A 17722-nucleotide genomic window follows, 5' to 3' on the forward strand; every position below is an offset into this window, starting at 1 on the left:
TGAGTTTCACACTTACCGGGGCATCTGCTCACCGATGGGCAGACAGGGGGTGGTGGCAGGGGACCGCCAACGGTTTCTTTATGGGCATGCCTGCCTGGTGCGCGCGGCTGAGGTCACATGACGTCAGCGCCCGCCCCCATTTCGGCCATCTCTATCCAGGATAAAAGTAAGTATAGGCCGAGCCCATTAAATGATTTTTCCTCCATCAGGCCGCATGCGAGGGGGGGGGGGGGTTGTGCGTTCGTTTGGGGCGGCTTAGCAAGCAGGGCTGAATCAGGCCCTTAGTATATTATATTTTGTCTCTCAAAGGGGCATGGTCTCGCCTTTTGGATTGTGTCCACACCCCCTCCAGCACCCAGGCCCTGCGGGTATTTCAGCGGCCCCGATAGTCCTGGACCAGATATACCGGCGATAAATCCAGTACAACTGAAGCTCCAGATGGTTTAGCCTTAGAACAAACTAGTACGTTATATCCATCATCTACTGTGTATTGCAGTAATCACTCCTGCGCTGTGCCATATTCGCCGGCGGTAACATTCGGCCCAGGCTGGTTGGAAGCCCTAACCCGCTAACCTGCAAAATAGATTTTGTGACCTTTTTATGTTAATGATGAGAACATTTGACCTATCCATTATACATTATACAATACAGTATATTAGACCCTGCAAGCAGAAACAAGTGGATGATGCAGGTGTGAACGAGCCCAGAGTCTTATACTGTAGCATAGGTGCCGATTCTGTGGGTGCTCAAGGGCCCGAGCACCCACAGAAATTGATGAGCACCCACGGGCCTGAGTCCCGCTGCTGGGCCGCCATATTAACTTGCTAGTTTGCGACCACCTGGGAAACAGTATGCCGGGAAGAGTGTATTCTGTCTGCAGAGTACCTGCACTGTGGGGGCATTTATGTACCTGCACTGTGGGGGCATTTATGTACCTGCACTGTGGGGGCATTTATGTACCTGCACTGTGGGGGCATTTATGTACCTGCACTGTGGGGGCATTTATGTACCTGCACTGTGGGGACATTTATGTACCTGCACTGTGGGGGCATTTATGTACCTGCACTGTGGGGGCATTTATGTACCTGCACTGTGGGGACATTTATGTACCTGCACTGTGGGGGCATTTATGTACCTGCACTGTGGGGGCATTTATGTACCTGCACTGTGGGGGCATTTATGTACCTGCACTGTGGGGGCATTTATGTACCTGCACTGTGGGGGCATTTATGTACCTGCACTGTGGGGGCATTTATGTACCTGCACTGTGGGGGCATTTATGTACCTGCACTGTGGGGGCATTTATGTACTTGCAGTGTGGGGGCATTTATGTACCTGCACTGTGGGGGCATTTATGTACCTGCACTGTGGGGGCATTTATGTACCTGCACTTTGGGGGCATTTATGTACCTGCACTGTGGGGGCATTTATGTACCAGCACTGTGGGGGCATTTATGTACCTGCACTGTGGGGGCATTTATGTACCTGCACTGTGGGGGCATTTATGTACCTGCACTGTGGGGGCATTTATGTACCTGCACTGTGGGGGCATTTATGTACCTGCACTGTGAGGGCATTTATGTACCTGCATTGTGGGGGCATTTTTGTACCTGCACTGTGGGGGCATTTATGTACCTGCACTGTGGGGGCATTTATGTACCTGCACTGTGAGGGCATTTATGTACCTGCACTGTGGGGGCATTTATGTACCTGCACTGTGGGGGCATTTATGTACCTGCACTGTGGGGGTATTTATGTATGTGGAACTCTGTTGCCGTAATTTGAATATTGGAGACAACTGTGCTCCATAATAATATATTGGTATTATTTTGTGGCCGCACCTCTTCCCCATGAAGCCACACCTCTATATTTTTGGCTTGAGCACCCACCAGCAAAAACATAAATCGCACCTATGTACTGTAGCTCATGTGAATATATGGGGGCAGGGTGACACAGTGGTCAGCATTGCTGTCTCCTTACATGGGGGTCATGAAATGATTGCAATGTGGACCCCAACTGTATTGAGTGTGTATGTTCTCTACCTGCGTTTGGGCGGGCTTCCTCCAACGGCCCAAAAGCAAAAGTGGCCCCTGTGTATTTTATGGAAATTACATATAGGGCCTATGTTCTAAGTCTTGGAGAGAGCTAAAGTAGAGAGATACAGTACCAACCAGTCGGCTCCTAACTGTCATTTTTCAATCACAGCCTGTAACAGCTACAGTGGGAGCACATGCCTACGTTGTCTGGTCCACTTGATCCCCGTGAATCCCCGCATGCGATGTGTACACTTATACATCCCCTCTTATGAGGGCGCACCAGCGAAAATCAATAATAGTTAGTCTAGGTGGTCTTTCTCCCAATGGAGATGGCCAAAAAGGGGGCTGGCATCATGTGACATCATCCACCCTCCCCAAGAAGCCTGTGTCATGGGTATGCCGAAAAAACGTTGGGAGTTCCCCAGCACTAGCCCCTGTCCAACCCTTACCTCCCCTGCCCGAGTTAACGCCTCGGCAAGTGTGATACTCGCATACGGTGTCTGCACACGCGTCCATTCGCACATGCGCCACACCATTGGAAACAGGGCCTTATACATACCCAACCGATCAAAACTGAATCAGGCCCTCTGTACAACGCCGCCTAATATGTGTGCGCTACTGATAACTGTTATAATAGGCCAGAACCCATTGCTCCCCGTTAGTCTCTGTTAACCCTCCAGCGATGGAGCACTCTCGCACGCTGCGCTCAGGACGTCTCGCAGCGATGCGGCATTGTGCAGACCGATCATTGAAGGTTAAATGAATATTTGGTACTTATGTAGTATCTGGGCTGCCGATTTTGTGATTGTATGCCTTACCTTAAGGCATACAATCAGATGCGATGCGATTCGATTTTGCATAGGATTCAATGTTAAGAAGGTCCTGTTCATTTCCCCACTATCCAAGTGGGCATAGAGTTGATTTTATATAGCGTGGCGAGCGCAGCGAGGCACCGAGCCCGAAGCGTGGCGAGCAAAGCGAGCCCCGCGAGGGGACGCATATTTCTTAAAAAGTATTCGGTTTCCCCTCGCGGGGCTCGCTACGCTCGCCACGCTTCGGGCTCGGTGCCTCGCTACGCTCGCCACGCTATATAAAATCAACTCTACGCTCGCCACAGGTTTATATCCAACTCCATGCCCACTTGGATAGTGGGGAAAGGTAAAGGACCCCTTTTTCCCATTGAATTCTATGTTAAAATGGACTCAGACCATTTTAACATTGAATCCTATGGAAAAATCTTGACCATCGCATCACATACGATTTGGTCGCATGCGATGCGATGCGATGCGATTTCTAAATCGGACGCCCAGATACTACATAAGTACCGAATATTTTACTAAGTTAATCTCTCAGCTGCTGTAATAACATTTCTGTGAGAGCAGGAAGTGGGCGGAATCAATAGAACGCTGATAAACGAACATCCTCCAGGGAAACGCCTACGCTGCCTCTAATTGAGGCGTAATTATGGTGCCGACAGGTTCCTGTTTGGGTAATAGTAAGGATATATACAGAATGTTTAATCCCCGGAGCCGAGTGCAGCTCAATGGAAGGAATTCTGCAAATAACATGAATGACAGGATCATTACTTGTTTTATAACATGACTATGTTCTGTGTTCGGTTACGGTATATGGGCTCGTCGACAGTGACATGGTCGACACGTAAAAATGGTCAAGATACCATAGGTCGGCACTGACATAAGAGCGACACAAGCGTAACCCTTTGGGTGCCAAGTGAATTTGTCAAAATAGGTGTGATAATTGCCAAGCAAACCTTTTTGTATTCACCGTAATGACCGGTAATGTCAACTTATATAAGAAATATGGGGTGACCTGTAATAGAATGCGATTTTTATTCATTTTCAAATTCGCCTATTATCGCACTTTTTAATATCGCATTTTTTGCAGTGAATTTGCATATTTAATGAGGTGCATATTCCAGGCAAAAACGTGCGATAATGGGAGAATTTTAGTCATGAAAATGTGCAGATTTGAGGAAATGTGCGAATTTGTATAAAAAAATAAATAAATAAAAATGGCGTGGGGTCCCCCCTCCTGAGCATAACCGGGCTCATTGAGCTGGACCTGGTTCCAAAAATACGGGGGGCAAAAAGCATAGGGGTCCCCTGTATTTCTGAAACCAGCCCCTGACTCTTGGACCGGTCCTGGGTCCAAAAATACAGGGGACAAAAAATCTGGGGGTCCCCCGTATTTTGAAACCAGTACTGGGCTCCAACAGCCCGCGGTGTCATGCCACAGCCGGGGGACACTTTTTACATAAGGTCCCCCGGCCGTACCATGAGCACCGTGGCTGGTCAGCCTTGGACGGGGTACCTGGAGGAGTGGGGACCCCCCCAATAAAGGGGTCTCCTCCCCCAGGCTTCACCCGTCCAGGGCTGAAGCCGGGGGCTGTCACCTGCGTCTGTGGCCAGTGGACGCCGGCCTGATAGCAATGTTAGGAATGTGTGATTTAACCCTCAGGCCGGCGTCCGTAGCCTGTGGACGCTGGCCTTATAGGCCCCGGGCTTCAGCCCTGGATGGGTGAAGCCTGGAGGCTTTTTTTTTTTTAATGCGAAAAAGTTTTTTCTTTGTTTAGTAATCTTTATTAATCATTAATATAACGTTTTTATTTTTGAGAATGAATCCCTCTTCGTTAAGAGTTTTGCAGAGCTCTGATACACTACTCTGATATAGTTCTGTGATTTGTATTTTATCAGAAGCGTTTCCCCGTAACACTCGGAGTAATCGCAGCTTTCCTGATGCCATCTCTCGCGCAGAGCGTAGATTTGTGCCCGCGGGGGGAGGGGGGAGGACTTCTAATGGCTTCTTAGCAATCAGATAAGAACTAAAGTGCTTACACCAGAGGGTTTGCCATTTAGAAGGCTCAACTGATAGACTAATGGCACTAACTGATACGCGGATTATTGTGCGAGTTCCCTTTCTGTGTGTTTGGGAACAATTCATGGGTACGCTCCATCTTCCAGTCCCACAAGAACAAGAAAAAAATGTAACAGATTTATTAATCCCATAGAATAGGAGAACGATGTTCAGCAGAAATAATATACGTGTAAAGTATATAAATAACATTAATAAGACAATGCTACATATCAATTTATATCATGAATGCACTAAAATCAAATAAAACCCCCAAACAAAAACACAAAATGATGTCAACACCCGCCCCCTCTTCGGCGGACTGAAGGAAACAAAAGTCAGTTCAGACCATCGAATGATTTCTCTCCCCTTCAGACGCATGCGAGGGGATGTGTCCACATGATGCCAAGTGATTCGGTGGCGGGGTGGGGTGTTAAGCCACCGCTAAACAGCAAAGGACCGCCGCTTAGCGAGCGCTGTTGAATTACCCCCTTGGTGATAAAGTGCGGCAGAGTGCAATATAGAAACATATACCAGTAACAGTGGCGTGACTATGGAGTTTGCTCCTCCTGCGCCCATATTTTCTCAGCGCCTCCCCGCGATCGCCACTGACCAGTAGAACAAGACCTCAGTACGTTTCCTGCTTTAAATGTTCTTCAAACTCATTACGCACTTCTATCATAACGGGAATTATTATCAATCCTGCAATGTTTTCCTGTACGGGGTTAAACTGCCCACATCGCAGTGTTGGATCGGGCAGAGGGGCAGCATGGAAACACAGCGTACTACCCAACTCTCCCCATTTACACCTGAGCACCTCACTCCCCCAAATCTTTGCCCCAACTTTGGGTGAAATGTTCTGCTCATCATGTGATAAGGGGGGCTTCATTAAGCCAGGGGCAGTGGAGGTGAGGAGGTGACAAGGGTCCCCTACATGATGAAAAAGGGATGGGAAGAAGGGAGTAGGAGAGTCTCCTATATAACAAGAGAGACCTACACATGGAGCGGTGGGGCAGGTGGGGGATTGGATGTGATGAGTGGGGGGAGTATGACAAGGTAGGGGTTCCAGTTAGTGATGGTCATCAAAAGGAGTCACCATTTATGGCATGATTTCATCGATGGCAATGGTTGCACCCTTTGATAGGCATTCCTACATTGGGCAGCATGGTAATTGGTAATGGGGGGGGGGGGGGGGGGGTCTGATCTGGCTTCTGAGGGCAAAGTTAAGCCCCTACACCAGAAGCAAAAACCCATCACCAGCTTCTCCACCACTGATGGTGGAGAACAATCCAAACTCTACTACTGATAGATGATAGCCATCCCTAGTTCATGTGTGAGGAGGGAGGGTGGAGGGTCCTATGTGACATGAGGTTTGAGGATGGATGGTGGGGGTTACTGTATAACAAGATAAGGGGACGGGGGTCCCTATGTGAAGAGGGGAGGAAGGGTGGAGGTACTGTAACTTGATACAAACTCCTCCTCCCCATGCCCTCTAAACATCCACCCCCTCAACCCAACTCTCTCCCTCCCCCCTATCATCTCTTACCATTCCCCACTTCCTCTCACTCCCTATAACCCCCACTCTCTTAATATCTCTCCCCCACCCCACCTCTTTCCACTTTTTTGCTCTCATCCATCACATTTTCTCTCTCCTCTCTGTTTATCCCTCCGCACACCCCCCCCCCCCCACACACACACACACACACACTCTCACCCTCTCTCTTCCTCCTGCTGTCTCTTGCCTCTTTTTATCTCTTCTCCTGCCCCCACTCTCTCTGGGGGTGGGGCACAAATATTACCTAGTACAGTGGTAGCCAACCCGTGGCTCTTGAGCCGCATGCGGCTCTCCCCTTTGTAAAGTACGGCTCCTGCTCCCACTGCTGCCCGCCGCCCACCATCTGTCCCAGTCCCCCCTGCTGCCGGTTCCCTGAATCCCTTCTCCTTCTGAGGGGAGGAGAGCGCGCATCGCGCATCTCTCCTACCCCTTACTGTGCATTCTTGTGACTGGGCTGTCCGCCAATCAGAGCTCATGGGACAGCAGCCAATCAGGAGCCGGCCAGCGAGCTTTGATTGGTGGATGGCCCAGTCACAGGGAAGTGAGGGGGAAGGAGACGCGCGGTGTGCTGTGCTCTCCTCCCATCGGTGACATGACAGGACTGCAGGGGGACACCAGACTGTCCTCTCCCCGTCTGGCAGCAGCAGCAACAACGGTGAGTGCTGCTGCTGGGACATTTGCACTGTGGGGGCATAGCAGATTGTGGCACTGTGGGGGGCATAGCAGTTTGTGGCACTGTGGGGGCATACCAGGTTTTTGGCACTGTAGGGGCATACCAGCTTTTTGGCACTGTGGGGGCATACCCGGCACCGTGTAGTGCATACCTGGCACCGTTGGGGGCATATGTGTATCTGGCACTATTGGGGGCATATGTAAATATGGAACTGCACTATTGGAGGCATATTTGTATCACACCCACCCAAGGGGTCAAAATAGACTACGCCCCTTTTTTGGCGCATGCGCCTTTGGCGCGCGCATGATGTCAGCTCTTTAGCTTGACTACCGATATTTTTTTGGCTCTTTACCTCTGACCGGATGACCACCCCTGACCTAGTAAACCAAAGCAAATATCCTACAATGTATTGCTAACAGGGATAACAACTGTATTTCATTTTGAATTGTGACATTAAATCAGGGGTGGCCAACCGGTCAGAGGTAAAGAGCCAAAAAAATATCGGTAGTCAAGCTAAAGAGCTGACATCATGCGCGCGCCACCAGTGTCAGTGATGTCACTCCCAGAGAGCTCCAGCATAGCACACATCTACAGTCCCCCTTATACTATTTCCCATACTGACATCACTGAATGATGAAATCACAGGCACTCCTGGTAATCACCCAATAACGGGATGCAGTCATTTGGTTTACAGCATTATGGTTGACAGTAATTTGGTCGACACCATTATGTCGACATGGGTCTAGGTCGACATGGGAAAAGGTCGACATGGGAAAAGGTTGAAAGGTCATTAGTTCGACAACGTCTAGGTCGACATTCAAAAGGTCGACATGGGGTTTCTCACTGTTTTTTTGAGCCGACATGTCCCGACAGGCGGTATTTCATGCCGTACAAAAAAATTTGACAGGTAATACGTGGCGCAATGCTGCCCAAAAAATCACAATCCCTGAAGATACACCTTAACTTCAACAATATAGACATTTGGAAGAAATTGGGATATAGATAAAAAAGGCGCAAAAATAGAGATACTTGGGAGTATAAGTTCGAGTTCCTTCCTTTTCAGGGCGGGTTTTCTCTCAAGCCGGCTTGAGAGAAAACCCGCCCTGAAAAGGAAGGAACTCGAACAGGTCACGTCCATGCTGGGCAGGAGGACCAGGCAGGCAGCCGCAGCTTCATGGAAGAAAACCCCCAGTAAAAACGAATGGGCAGCCAGTGATTGGCTGAGAGCCCTCTCAGCCAATCGGCTGAGAGAGCTCTCAGCCAATCACTGGCTGCCCATTCGTTTGTATTGGGGCTTTCTTCCATGAAGCTGCTGCTGCCTGCCTGGTCCTCCTGCCCAGCACGGACGTGACCTGTTCCCCTCGCCGGTTCACCGGCGTCCCCCCGCCCGCTGACTGTGTCCACTCCCAGCCTCTCCCCATGCCCGGCTCACTGGCGTCCCCCGCCTGCTGACTATTTGTCAGCTCACCCTGCCCGGCACTTCCCTGCAGCTCCCCAGCGTCCTCCACCCGGCTCTCCCCCTGCAGCTCCCCGGTAGTTGCATATGATAAATCGCATGCGATTTACCATATGCATAACTTGGCACATCAAGTGCCTAATCGTGTGTTTCCCTCCCGGGGAGCTGCCGGGGAAATCAAGTCCAACTTGTCCCTAGGACAAGTCGGACTAATGTATGGGGGCCTTTACACCGAGCATGCACAGACCACATACAGAAGAGAATGAAAAACTCTCTGCAGAGGAGAAAAGAGGAGGCATGTCCCAAATTTCAGTGGTTAATATGAAAAGTAAAATAAGTAATGCTAAGGACAATTTACTGTCGTGAAACAGAGTGCTATGTTTCTTAGGTCATAACTGCTCTGTAAAGGGTTAAGAAGTGATAACCTTACTATGTTTGCTGCTCCGGGTGCTGATGCCTGGTAGGGGCCAGTTAGTAGGCCTAAGTATTGTAGCGCCAGACGCTTGGACTGCCAGTGCCCAGTGGTACCACACACAAGGACCACTGCATGGATAAATATATTTCTTGATTGTCTATATGAACCTTTATTTGCTGTAAAGTGGATCTGGGGCTTATACGATATTACACAAATACCAAAAACGAACTGCTGTGTCCTATCTGAACGGCGAACCTGTTACACTACAAACTAAATGAAATGCTGATGCAGAAAAATATGAATATGAGGGGTATGTGAGAGCTGGCGTAAGAGGGGGCGAGATTTTAAAAATACACACAAACACACAATAATTGGGGCAATGAAAGCGTAAATGTCAGCGCAGGGCTAGCACAAGGAGACTACAGCCGTCTAGCTGCACTGAGGATTCACAATGCCGCCTGGCTGTGTATAATTAATGCGGATTAGGCAGGTAGTGGTGTGGTGTGAGAACCGGACAGGTAATTACATTTAGTTAGCTGTTTCTCATACTGATTGAAAAGGAATACAAAACCTATTCTGTGCCCTTATCCTGTTATTTTTCCAAAAATAGCAGCCCGGCCGACCAGTGACAGCAGCGCCCGCTGGGTACGCTCTACTGGGTTATGTAGCAGTCAGGAGCGATATGCAGGGAGAAACTCTAAGCGTAAAATAACACAATAATAATTATTTTAGTCCATGTCAAGTTCATGACAAAACCTATTATTCGTACATGGTCTCCTGGCCTGAGGGTCCTCTTACACCCAGAGGGACACATACTGTATGTATTATGGCTGTGACTGGTGTATTGGGCTATATCATTTCTGATGTCAGGGTGCAGCAGCGCTGACCAGCAACCGTCAAAAATACATAATGATTGATGTTTTGTGCCCAATGTTGAATGCTTTTGCCCTTGTTTAGGGAGAAACAGACGGTTTCCCTCCAAAGAGGACACAACATAACTTTTTAAGTGACATGACACATAACATAGACCCGCCCTTGATGCATGTAAAGCCACACCCCCAGAAGCTGATTGGTCCATGAGCCAGTTAGTCGAAGAACAGGGAATGACCGTCAGTTGGTGAAACCACTGATGGTTATCCATTGCATAGGTGACCACCAATGGCCACTGTCATACTACCATCGATGTTAGCCGTCACTGGTAACCACACTGATGGCCATCCCTAAATTGCAACATCTTCCTGAGATGCGGGAAAGGAGACCGATGGCGATAAATAATTTTTTAAATGAAAATGTTTTTTGATTGCTACTAAATAGCTACAGTAGGTTCTCATTCCCGAAGTCACAGTTCCGAAGCTCACAATAGCGATGGAATCATAACTTTGCCTAACCTTCCCCTCCCCACAGCTTAACCCTAATCCACCCCTCCCCAGCCTAACCCTAACCTCACCTCCCACAGGCTCACCCTAACCTCCCCTCCTGCATTCTAACCTCCCTTCCCGCAGCCTAACCCTAACCTCCCCTCCCCTGCAGCCTAACCCTAACCTCACCTCCCACAGGCTCACCCTAACCTCCCCTCCTGCATTCTAACCTCCCTTCCCGCAGCCTAACCCTAACCTCCCCTCCCCTGCAGCCTAACCCTAACCTCACCTCCCACAGGCTCACCCTAACCTCCCTTCCTGCATCCTAACCTCCCCTCCCGCAGCCTAACCCTAACCTCCCCTCCCCTGCAGCCTAACCCTATCCTCACCTCCCACAGGCTCACCCTAACCTCCCCTCCCGCAGCCTAACCCTAACCTCCCCTCCTGCAGCCTAACCCTAACCTCCCTTCCTGCAGCCTAACCCTAACCTCCCTTCCCACAGCCTAACCCTAACCTCCCCCTCCCACAGCCTAACCCTAACCTCCCCCTCCCACAGCCTAACCCTTCCCTACCTCAGCCTATCCCTAACTTCCTCCTACCACCTAACCCTATCTGCTCTTCCCGCAGCCTATGCCTAACCTCCCCTCCCGCAGCTTAACCCTAACCTCCCCTCCTGCAGCCTAACCCTAACCTCCCCTCCCGCAGCCTAACCCTAACCTCCCTTCCTGCAGCCTAACCGTAACCTCCCTTCCTGCAGCCTAACCCTAACCTCCCTTCCTGCAGCCTAACCCTAACATCCCCTCCCGCAGCCTAACCCTCCCCTCCTGCAGCCTAACCCTAACCTCCCTTCCTGCAGCCTAACCCTAACCTCCCTCCTGCAGCCTAACCCTAACCTCCCTTCCTGCAGCCTAACTCTAACCTCCCTTCCTGCAGCCTAACCCTAACATCCCCTCCCGCAGCCTAACCCTCCCCTCCTGCAGCCTAACCCTAACCTCCCCTCCTGCAGCCTAACCCTAAGCTCCCTTCCTGCAGCCTAACCCTAACCTCCCTTCCTGCAGCCTAACCCTAACCTCCCCCTCCCACAGCCTAACCCTAACCTCCATTTCTGCAGCCTAACCCTAACCTCCCCCAGCCTATCCCTAACCTCCCCCTCCCACAGCCTAACCCTTTCCTACCTCAGCCTATCCCTAACTTCCTCCTCCTACCACCTAACCCTATCTGCTCTTCCCGCAGCCTATGCCTAACCTCCCCTCCCGCAGCCTAACCCTAACCTCCCCTCCCGCAGCCTAACCCTAACCTCCCCTCCCGCAGCCTAACCCTAACCTCCTGCAGCCTAACCTCCTCTCCCACAGCCTAACCCTAACCTCCTCTCCCACAGCCTAACCCTAACCTCTCCTCCCGCAGCCTAACGCTAACCTCCCCTCCCGCAGCCTAACCCTAACCTCCCCTCCCGCAGCCTAACCCTAACCTCCCCTCCTGCAGCCTAACCCTAACCTCCCCTCCCGCAGCCTAACCCTAACCTCCCTTCCTGCAGCCTAACCCTAACCTCCCTTCCTGCAGCCTAACCTCCCTTCCTGCAGCCTAACTCTAACATCCCCTCCCGCAGCCTAACCCTCCCCTCCTGCAGCCTAACCCTAACCTCCCCTCCTGCAGCCTAACCCTAACCTCCCCTCCCGCAGCCTAACCCTAACCTCCCTTCCTGCAGCCTAACCCTAACCTCCCTTCCTGCAGCCTAACCCTAACCTCCCTTCCTGCTGCCTAACCCTAACATCCCCTCCCGCAGCCTAACCCTCCCCTCCTGCAGCCTAACCCTAACCTCCCCTCCTGCAGCCTAACCCTAACCTCCCTTCCTGCAGCCTAACCCTAACCTGCCTTCCTGCAGCCTAACCCTAACCTCCCCCTCCCACAGCCTAACCCTAACCTCCATTTCTGCAGCCTAACCCTAACCTCCCCCAGCCTATCCCTAACCTCCCCCTCCCACAGCCTAACCCTTTCCTACCTCAGCCTATCCCTAACTTCCTCCTCCTACCACCTAACCCTATCTGCTCTTCCCGCAGCCTATGCCTAACCTCCCCTCCCGCAGCCTAACCTCCCCTCCCGCAGCCTAACCCTAACCTTCTGCAGCCTAACCTCCTCTCCCACAGCCTAACCTCCTCTCCCACAGCCTAACCCTAACCTCTCCTCCCGCAGCCTAACGCTAACCTCCCCTCCCGCAGCCTAACCCTAACCTCCCCTCCCGCAGCCTAACCCTAACCTCCCCTCCTGCAGCCTAACCCTAACCTCCTGCAGCCTAACCCTAACCTCCCCTCCTGCAGCCTAACCCTAACCTCCCCGCTTGCAGCCTAACCCTTTCCTACTGCAGCCTATCCCTAACTTCCTCCTCCTACCACCTAACCCTATCTGCTCTTCCCGCAGCCTATGCCTAACCTCCCCTTCCATAGCCTAATCCTAACCTCCCCGCTTGCAGCCTAAGCCAAACCTCCCACAGCTTAACCCTCCCCACCCGCAGAATGACCCTAACCTCTCCTCCCACAGCCAAACCCTCCCCTCCTGTAGCCTATCCCTAACCTCCCCTCCCCCTGTAGACACATATATGGTCATCTGTAGTGCCACTTACACACATAATGCCCTTCTGTAGTATTGCTTATACTTTATGCCCCCTTTAGTGTCACTTACACATATAATGCCCTTATGTAGTGCCGTTTACACATATAATGCCCCCTGCAGTGCTGCTTACACACATAATGATTCCTGCAATGCTGCTTACACACATAATGCCCCCTGTAGTACCGCTTACACACATAATGCCCTTCTGTAGTGTCGCTTATACATTATGCCCCCTGTAGTGCCGCTTACACATATAATACCTCCTGCAGTGCTGCTTACACATATAATGCCTCCTGCAGTGCTGCTTACACATATAATGCCCCCTGCAGTGCTGCTTACACACATAATGATTCCTGCAATGCTGCTTATACACATAATGCCCCCTGTAGTACCGCTTACACACATAATGCCCTTCTGTAGTGTCGCTTATACATTATGCCCCCTGTAGTGCCGCTTACACATATAATACCTCCTGCAGTGCTGCTTACACATATAATGCCTCCTGCAGTGCTGCTTACACATATAATGCCCCCTGCAGTGCTGCTTACACACATAATGATTCCTGCAGTGCCGCTTATACACATAATGCCCCCCTGTAGTGCCACTTATAACTATAATGCCCTGTTGTAGGCAGCATGCAAAAGCAGCCTGTATTTGCCCTGCATGTAAAACCATACTTTAGTTTTACAACCTTCGACTGCAACATGGTTTGGAGGAGTAACTTGCAGTTTTATTTTGTTATTGTAAAAAAAGATTCTAACCCTGAATCAGGAACATAGTCTGAATCTGAATACCCCCCCCCCCCCCCACCCCCCCGGGCTGCAACAACTCAGGAACATGGTCTGAATCTGAATACCCCCCCCCCCCCCCCCCCCCCCGGGCTGCAACAACTCTGTATTTCAGTTCTGCACTCTTAGTATATTTTTGGAAAACTTTTCTCGACCTGGTGCCATTCAGGCCCCATTAAACCCCCCCAGACACTCTAACTAATGACCTGGATACGGTGCTGAGGAATCTGAGCGCCATCTGTACCAGGGAACGTCATACCTGGTTGTGCAAATGCCAGTTTTCAAAGTCGTTCTCGTTGCACTTCCGTCCAAAAATGGATTTATAGTCCACCTTCACCAGCTGCCACTCGGATAGGAGGCTGAAGTGTCCGAAGACCCTGCGCGGGGAAACACAAAGGACAACCGCAGTTACGCTTTGATCTCAGTATTGTGTCCCAGCGTGAGGAGCTGATACATAGGGGGAAATTTACTAAAGGAAATTTGTAAAAAAAATAGGTGTATTTGTATCCAGAAATACACTTATTTTTGACAGTTAATATCCCGAAAATACGGCAATTCGTATTCGTATTGATGTGCTGTCAATACGAATACGAATTGCCGTATTTTCGGTATATTAAATGTCAAAAATAAGTGTATTTCTGGATACAAATACACCTATTTTTTACAAATTTCCTTTAGTAAATTTCCCCCTTAGTCTGAATATAATGTTCTTTACATCTCAGCCTCCGGAGCTATGAGAGGACTCAGGATCAATATTCCGCTGGTATTCAGCAGTTTAATATGAATAGATGTCTCTCGGTTCTTAATCCTGGTAAATCTGAAGATGGCAAACAGTCAGGAATGCCAAGGAGTCCGCAGATTAGTTCCTGTGAGAACACAGTTATTATAGCTGCGCCCGTGCCCATGGTAAGTGTACGCACCACTATAGATAATATACTATAGGCACCTGCCCATAGTCCAGCGGCTGGTGAACTACTAGTCCAGCATGCCCTGCCAGTCGATCGATCTAATAAGTACAGGGAACAGTCAGGAATGCCAAGGAGTCCGCAGATTAGTTCCTGTGAGAACACAGTTATTATAGCTGCGCCCGCGCCCATGGTAAGTGTACGCACCACTATAGATAATATACTATAGGCACTTGCCCATAGTCCAGCGGCTGGTGAACTACTAGTACAGCATGCCCTGCCAGTCGATCGATCTAATAAGTACAGGGAACAGGCCGTACATTATTTGCCTACTCTCCCAGGTGGGGATGGCCATTGACGATTCAAAATCATCAATGGTTCATGGCCGATGTTGAATACTTTTGCCATCGATGGGGGAGAACCAGATGGTTTCCCTCCATCGATGCAACAGCAAAACTTTTTCCAAAGTGCCGGGACACAGAGCATAGCTCCGCCCCTGACACCCGCAAAGCCCCGCCTCCATGTTTTGATTGGCCCACAGGCCAATCAATCAAACACAATGGATGACCATCGATATGTAAAAAAAAAATCGATGGTCATCCATTGCATAGTTTAGCAGTATTGATGGCCAGTTGCAGAATTGCCATCAATGTAAAATATTTGCAAGCGGGAGAAAAAAACATTCGATGGTCAGGGGCCATCAAATGACTTTTCTCCCACATGCTCGCCTGTAAATGGATGTGTGAGTGAAGCGTCTATTTGCAGGGGGAGAGCGTTCGCCCACTGGGCGGCGTTTAACCGCTTGGTAAGCAACGTAAATTCCCTGCTTACTGAGCCAACCTGAATAAGGTCCTACATGACAATATGAGTAATTCGCTCAAATCATCTTAATGTGTACTGGCGCCACCACTAGGGACCTGCCCTCCTGCGTCTCCTGTCATCTGTACATGCAGCTTAATGAGAGGATGTCGCTGAATCGATCCAGCACGTATATTACATACATAATAACATGTAAGTATATATGTGTCTACCTGGTCATCGCGGCAGCTACTGATAGAGGTGGGGAGGGATCTGAAAAAATCCCTTTCTGCTGCACAAGCGGGGTGTGTATCTGAGGTTAGCTATTATGCATAAAAACATGGCTGCTGCATCGTTACTGTCATGTCCAGTCTGCATAGCCATAGGCCCGCCTTTAAGCCTGACGTCCCGTGTTCTTGCACGTATAGGGCGTTGTTGCAAAGGGTTTGAGGGCAAGTCTGTGCGGCAATGTCACGCGCTAATATCAGAAGTTGCCAAGCCAAGAAAATGGCGGCTTCGGTCGCATTACCGTCCATCAATCAGGCCCCAAGAACGTTACTTTTTAGCCTTTTAAGCTTTTATGCTACTTGTAAATTGTCGGAAGCTTCTGCGCGGTAATTACATATAAAACTATAAGCATGATGTATCCGACACCTGATATAACATACAGTGCATCAAACACTTCAGTTAATTATGTAAATGACAGCACGGAGGGATACGGTTCCCTGTAATAAGTACATTGTATGGTGCTTCTCCAGTAGAAGGTCACCAGCTCCTACTAATATCACTATGACAACCTGCGAGGGAACGGCGCACTAACTGTGTACATTGCAGAGCGTGAGGACAGTGGGAGAGAAGATATTATGAGAACATTCCACAGATAACGTGGAATAATAACCGTTGTGCGCCAAGGTAAAAGCTGGAGCGATGCTGAGAGATAGCGGAATTGTACGGGGGTGTTATTAATGTAATACACAGCTCAGCACACACTATAACCCTTTATCTTACTCTGGGGTGTAGTGCGACATGCGGGAAGTGTAGTGCGGCTCTGATTCTGGTTACTGAACGTTGGTTCAATGTTGGAGCTCTGCGCATACTCATATTTGCTTATGCGCATGTGCAGGATTTCTATGCGGGTGCCTACGGAGACTTGCATAGTGTCTGTTGCACTTGATAAGTTGGGGGCGTTTCTATGGAAACACTGGGTGCGCCAGGGAAAACGCTGGGCCTCCCCATGCAAACACGAGCGAGCACATGGCATTCTGGGGGCGGGTGTCTGATGTAACGGGACGTCAGCTGTCAGAAGAGACTAACTTAGATTTGTAAGCACTACAGAAATCATTCGATAGTCGCAAAACATCCATTCGCAGTGCGGTGGGTACATTCGCTATGCAGCGGGGGCAGGCGTTGGCACACCCGGCGGGCGGCGTTACAAGGCTAGCTAAGCAGTGAGCTATCACTTCGTAGTGAGCCAACCAGAATGACCTCCAGTGTGTGTGTAGCTGAAAAACAGGAGTAGTGCGGCATGTGGGAAAAGAGGAGTAGTGCGGCATGTGTGTTGCTGAGGAAACAGGAGTAGTGCGGCATGTGGGAAAAGAGGAGTAGTGCAGTGTGTCTGTAGCTGAGGAAACAGGAGTAGTGCGGCATGTGGGAAAAGAGGAGTAGTGCAGTGTGTCTGTAGCTGAGGAAACAGGAGTAGTGCGGTGTGTCTGTAGCTTAGGAAAAAGGAGTAGTGCGGCATGTGTGTAAACAGAGGGAACAGGAGTAGTGTGGCATGTGAGTAGCTGAGGAAACAGGAGTAGTGCAGCATGTGTTTAGCTGAGGAAACATGAGTAGTGCAGCATGTGTGTAGCTGAGGAAACCGGAGTAGTGCAGCATGTGTTTAGCTGAGGAAACATGAGTAGTGTAGCATGTGTGTTGCTGAGGAAACCGGAGTAGTGCGGCATGTGTGTAGCTGAGGAAACAGGAGTAGTGCGGTGTGTCTGTAGCTGAGGAAACAGGAGTAGTGCAGCATGTGTGTAGCTGAGGAAACAGGAGAAGTGCGGCATGTGAGTAGCTGAGGAAACAGTAGTAGTGCGGCATGTGAGTAGCTGAGGAAACAGGAGTAGTGCAGCATGTGTGTAGCTGAGGAAACAGGAGTAGTGCAGCATGTGTTTTGCTGAGGAAACAGGAGTAGTGCGGCATGTGTGTAGCTGAGGAAACAGGAGTAGTGCAGCATGTGTTTAGCTGAGGAAACAGGAGTAGTGCGGCGTGTCTGTAG

At 50.0% G+C, this 17722-nt stretch overlaps 1 protein-coding gene across 1 annotated transcript in view; it reads right to left on the reverse strand.

Moving 5' to 3' along the window:
• Positions 1-17722, reverse strand: part of SORCS3 (sortilin related VPS10 domain containing receptor 3) — a 519093-nt gene that overhangs the window by 65717 nt on the left and 435654 nt on the right. Inside the window, exon 15 of the mRNA XM_083149862.1 lies at positions 14019-14136. Coding sequence (XP_083005988.1) covers positions 14019-14136 — 118 coding nt within the window. The remainder of the gene's footprint in view (positions 1-14018; positions 14137-17722) is intronic.

Source organism: Crinia signifera, chromosome 6, assembly GCF_055691185.1.
Source record: "Crinia signifera chromosome 6, ASM5569118v1, whole genome shotgun sequence".
Classification (NCBI taxonomy): Eukaryota; Metazoa; Chordata; class Amphibia; order Anura; family Myobatrachidae; genus Crinia; species Crinia signifera.